Source organism: Cyprinodon variegatus, unplaced genomic scaffold (genome assembly GCF_000732505.1).
Source record: "Cyprinodon variegatus isolate N-32 unplaced genomic scaffold, C_variegatus-1.0 Scaffold656, whole genome shotgun sequence".
NCBI classification, from domain to species: Eukaryota; Metazoa; Chordata; class Actinopteri; order Cyprinodontiformes; family Cyprinodontidae; genus Cyprinodon; species Cyprinodon variegatus.
This window is the reverse complement of record NW_015151109.1, coordinates 5,025-10,501: the sequence shown is the minus strand read 5'-3', so window position 1 is coordinate 10,501 and position 5,477 is coordinate 5,025. Positions and strand designations below refer to the sequence as shown.

The following is a 5,477-nucleotide window of genomic DNA, read 5'->3' as shown; positions in this document are numbered from 1 at the left end:
TTGACGCGCGTCAAGGCGCTCCTGCAATTGCAAGTGCGGTATTTCCCCCACAGACCACCAGGGCGGCCGAGAAAACCTTTGTTCGACCTGAAATGACTCATTTAATCATCCATAACGTTATGGAACACATTAATTAACTGAAAAATGTTGCATAGTGTGCCTTTAACTCTAATGGAATATATGACATATGTATGTGTCACGGTTTTGGTTGTGTTTAAGTTTTCTTTTGAGTTTTCAGTTTGATCCAGTTTTTCTTTGTTTTCTAGTTTTATTGGTTTAATTGCTATTTTGTGGTGTTTTCTGGATGCATTTGACTTCTTGAATGCCCTCTGTTGCCCTCTTGTGTTGGTCTCCTTTTTTCCCTAGCTCCTTTCTAGACTCCTCTCCTCACACCTGCTCCCAATCAGCTCGTTAGTCCTGCCTTTGTTCTGGCTCCTATATATATACTCTCCCTCCACAGTTCATCGGTGCTGGTTCCTCATCTTTCCCTGGCTCCACCTGTGAGTTTTCCCCCGAAGTAGTCTGGTCTTTGGTTCCTTGTTTTTTGTACTTTGGTTTTTGGATTTTGTCTCGGATATTTCATTAAATCTACAGGAACTCACCTCTGCCTCCTCACCTCGGCATTTGGGTCCTCAAAACCTCAGCCCAACCCTGACAGTATAGCTTTCAGATAAGAAGTAGACTGACATCTGATTTTCTACCAGGCTGCTTTAATAAAAGCCCCTCAGCTCATCTGCATCTTTGGTTCTGGTGTCTCTCATCTTCCTTTTTACATCACTCTATAGATTCTCCGTGGAGTTAAGGTTAGGCCAGTTTGCTGGCTTATCAAGCCCAGTAACACCGTGGTTATAGGTTACTATGACCATGGTATAGTAAACTATAACTATATGGTATATTTACTATATCATTACTGTAACATTGAGGTCCTAATTCCTGCTGGAAAATGAGAACATAATCTTTTTCCCTACCATTGGTCGGTTGAACGTTTACTGTTCTTGCAAAATAATAAAGCGCATTACCAAACCAATACAATTAAATATTTATTTTTAGAATATTATTTTGTCACATTTCTTAGGTAAATCAATAAATAAGAATAACTTCATCATTAAAACTGCTAAAAACAATGGGCGACAGGGCCTTCGAAGCCGCAGCTCCCCGTGGATTGTTTTAAGAAAGGATTGAAAACGTTCCTTTTTAGAAATGCCTACTTTACGTGTGCCTTTTAATGTATTGATTTTAATGATTGTCTTTTTACTCTGTTTTTAATGTTATGGTCTTTTAAACTCGTTTTAATTTTCCCTTTTTTTAAATGTAGCACTTTGAGATTTGAAGTCAAATGTAAAGTGCGTTATAAATAAAATTCATTATTATTATTATTATTATAATGCTTCTTCTCAATACTCAAGGCTCACCAGTTTTATTAAGAAATTGCTTTTTGTATCTATGCTTCTTTTTCTATGTCTGCTTCTGTCTCCTCGAACCCGTCGGCCTCAGCAGATGGCCGCTCACACTGAGCCTGGTTCGAAAAAGTGTGCATGAGCGAAAGGCAGCATGCTGCAGTCACACCGCTTCAGTTTACTTTTTAACTTTCTTACTTTTATCCTTTTTTGATTGCTCTTGTTTTTTCACGGTAAGTATTGTCCTCTATAACGAGGTTTTGTTTTCAGAGAGTTTTTGTGCTTTTTTTCATGTTTTTAATCATGCCGCTCCCACCGGGACACGTAATTTCCCTCTGGGATTATTAAAGTACGTCTGATTCTGATTTTGCTGGAGGTTTCTTCCTGTTCAAAGGGAGTTTTTCCTCTCCACTGTCACTACAAGCATGCTTAGTGTGAGGGATTGCTGGAGAGTCAATGAGTCGATGCAATCAGCTGGTTTTCCTCAGATAGAAAACTTTGAATCAATCTGACTGGATGATCTGGTTGAACTGGAAAGTGTTGAGAATTGGCGGTAAACTGAATTGAATTGCTTGTTATCATTTTGTCACTTTTTCAACAGAGATGGTTCACAATGATTTTTCTGAACTAAAGTCCAAACCTCCTAAACAAGGGTTAAACTAATTAGCTGGATATATGTTGCTTTTTAGGGTCTGTTAAGCCAAATTGCATTTGCAAATGATGTGAATCTCCAAAGTTTCCATACTCACGGCAGCAGAGCTTCCTGAATGTTGCCCCACACCTGTTTCCCAGTCATGACTATCACCAGCTGTGTTGTTAGCTCAATCAGACAGCCGCCGGGGTCACACTGGAAACACACACAGATCAAGAAAACCATGGAAGATAATCCAACTCTGCCCAAAAACACACGCAGCAAAGTTAAACGTTACCTCTTCGTTTCTTAGGGTGCTTCCAAACATGTAGGCATATTTTCCAGGATAGCCCACAAACTTGCCCTTAAAGAAAGCCACGTAGAAGCAGGAAGAGTAGTAGTTAACAAACTGGAAGAGGAACATCTTCACCGTCAACTTGTTCTCATACTCCAAGTGGGTCTTTGGGATTTCTGTAAATGACAACAAAATACAGAGTTCCATGTAGATTTTTTTATACCATGGAGATTGAGTAAAGTTCTAAAGTTTTGGCCCCTCACCCATGTCAGTGATCCAAACAGCCACTCTCTCATACATAAGATTGAGGATCATGATGATGACAAAGTTGATGCAAGAGGCTGTGACAGAGGTGGCCAGCTGGGGTGTGATGTAGGGGCCGACCACCTCCAGGTGATTGGTGGGGCTGTCCTTCATGATGCTAGCGAAGGCCGCGTACACCGCCAAGCGGTAAGCTATTACGCCAATGATGCAGGCAATGATCAATGAGATCTTTAGGACAGAAAAGACAAAAACATGAAAGACGGCACCAAACAAAAACACTGAGAAAATAAAAAACTGCATCAAAAATGTATGGAACTAGATCAGTCTCAATTTTCACAAATAAACGTGATGCACACACGCACAGTACAAGATCCACACATGCATAGCACGATTCACACATGCACACAAGATCCACACATGCACAGAAAAAGATTCACCAATGTATTTCTGGTCCATTAACACTTCTAAATTAAATTACAAAGTACCGGTGCTCTTTAAACGTCACTGGATTTTGGAGAGAGTGCGGGGATAGATAGATGTCAACCATTCCCATGTTTTTAGGAAGTGTTCAAAACTTTTGGAGATCTGGGAAATGGTTTACGGTGTATTATGTGAAGTATTAGGGTATGTAATTCCAATGAAACCTGAAATTCTCTATTTGTGCAATTTTGGTGATGATACTATCCATGAAAAGGATAACTATTTGGTAAAAGTGATGTTGATAGCTGCAAAGAAATGTATAACAAGGAAATGGGGGAAGTCAAACGTGCCGTCAAAGGACCAATGGATGGACTGAAACTAGAAGAACCACAGATGGAAAAAAAAAAGGGAAAACGGACATTATATAAACAGAAAAACTGAAAAGAAGGTGCTACCCAGACATGTTCATGTTAGTTTACTTTGTTCCTTTTTATTTGTATGTTCGTTGTGTGATCAAAATAATAAATATAACTGGATTTGTGTGTGGCTTTCTGAGACTCTCTTGTGCCTCGATACAAAAATGCATTTTTAAACAGGGAATAGTTGCCACCAATCACAGAGCTCCCTTGTGAAGCTCCGACCGGGTCAAGAGCCTTAATTGTTATCTCACCAAACAGCACAAAACGTCGAGAAAATCCGCTTTGTCATATTGAAATATGGCATCTAGAAATTAGAATTATTCTTTTATATTCCCAAAAACTAAAGCCGTGTGTTTAAATTATTCGGTGCAAACTATTGTTACTTCAACATAACAGGAAGCAGTTTTCTCATCTTGGTCAATATTTTATATTGAAAGGCTTAAAAGTTTAATCAAATTCAGTCACAGCAGCTTCCATCTCACAACTTCAAAAGAAACTTCTTATGTTAGGAATGGATGACGAGATGCTGAGTTTGGATGACGAGATTTTGTGTTATTATTCCTATGCAAAGATCCACAACTAAAAGAAAATGTTTGGGCAGAAACGTGTGTGATTGATATTGATGGTGAGATTTAATTATGTCATATTAAATTAATTACCGCATGTTTTTCCTCCAATGAATTTAATAATATAGCGCACGCTCTCCTTGAGCTCCAAGGAAGTTGGAGCGGAGCAGGACGGGAGGAACCGTGGAGAATGCAGGCTTTGCTATCTGGGCATAGTCATCCCATGTGGAGTACTTTCTAGTGATTGGCTTATTTATAATAAGGAGCTTTGTGACTGGTGGCACAACATCTCGTTTTAAAAAATGCATTTGTGTATGGAGGCACGTCAAGGGAACCTCAAAAATCCACACAGAAATGCAGAGAAGTTTAAAGACAACTGTAAATTTTTTATGGACCAGAAATACTTTGGTGAATCTTGTTCTGTGCATCTGTGGATCACATGTGTGTATTTGTGAAAACTGAGATCAACTAGCTTCATAAAAAGGTAAAAACACAAATCTATGCAGCAACATGGATGTTAGGAGAAATGCAATTTTATGAGCAAACAGCATAACTAGAGATGCACTGATGAGAATTTTATATTCATTATCGAATCTCTGATCTGACTTGCTGTTTTTTTTTTTATCTTGATAATTTAGATTAGCTGTAAAATAAGAACACATTACATATTTTATAACCTTTCTACCAAATGATGTCATATCTTTTTTATTAGGAGCAGATCTAACATCACACTGCCTGTCAGATAATGGGTTTTTCTATTTTAATTAAATAATTTTAAAAAAATCTGGGAAATATTTCGTCTTTATCAGCAGCACGGTTAGCATGACCAACGCAGCAGTCTTAGTGAATATATTTTCAACAGAAAGTAGATTTTTACTTTACGTAAAGCCTTGCAAAGGGCTACTAATAGCTCTGAATCTGGTATGTTTCAAAACAAAGAATGAAAAACACAAAAAAAACAAAAAAAATTTACTCTACTCTGATTTTTGGAGTAGAGTAACGTTTAACAGGCTGAATGAAACGGATGTCTCTCCAAAATGTCATAGAAAATATAGTTTCCTTTCTAGAAGTGTCTTACATCTGTGTAAAAAATTAATGTCAATGTCATGATTGACAGGTTGAGTCACGGGAGTAAGAGACGCATTGGAGAGAGAGAGAGAGAGAGAGAGAGAGAGAGAGAGAGAGAGAGAAAAAACCACGTCCTTTTCCAGGACCTGGTTTAGCTCCAAGGCTAGGCTAACTGCAAGCAGCGAGGCTAACTGCATGCAGCGAGACTAAGTGCCTGCAGCGAGGCTAACTGCATGCAGCGAGACTAACTGCCTGCAGCGAGGCTAACTGCGTGCAGCGAGGCTAACTGCGTGCAGCGAGGCTAACTGCGTACAGCGAGGCTAACTGCGTGCAGCGAGGCTAACTGCGTGCAGCGAGGCTAACTGCGTGCAGCGAGGCTAACTGCCTGCAGCGAGGCTAACTGCCTGCAGCGAGGCT

The 5,477-nt window shown here is 39.4% G+C and overlaps 1 protein-coding gene across 1 annotated transcript in view; it reads right to left on the bottom strand.

The window, feature by feature from the left end:
• The window catches only part of LOC107096885 (anoctamin-5-like), an 11,282-nt gene that overhangs the window by 2,009 nt on the left and 3,796 nt on the right, over positions 1 to 5,477 (bottom strand). The window contains exons 5-7 of the mRNA XM_015393767.1: positions 2,587 to 2,815; positions 2,327 to 2,499; positions 2,147 to 2,244 (exon numbers count right to left, since the gene is read on the bottom strand). Of these exons, the coding sequence (XP_015249253.1) occupies positions 2,147 to 2,244; positions 2,327 to 2,499; positions 2,587 to 2,815 (500 nt within the window). The remainder of the gene's footprint in view (positions 1 to 2,146; positions 2,245 to 2,326; positions 2,500 to 2,586; positions 2,816 to 5,477) is intronic.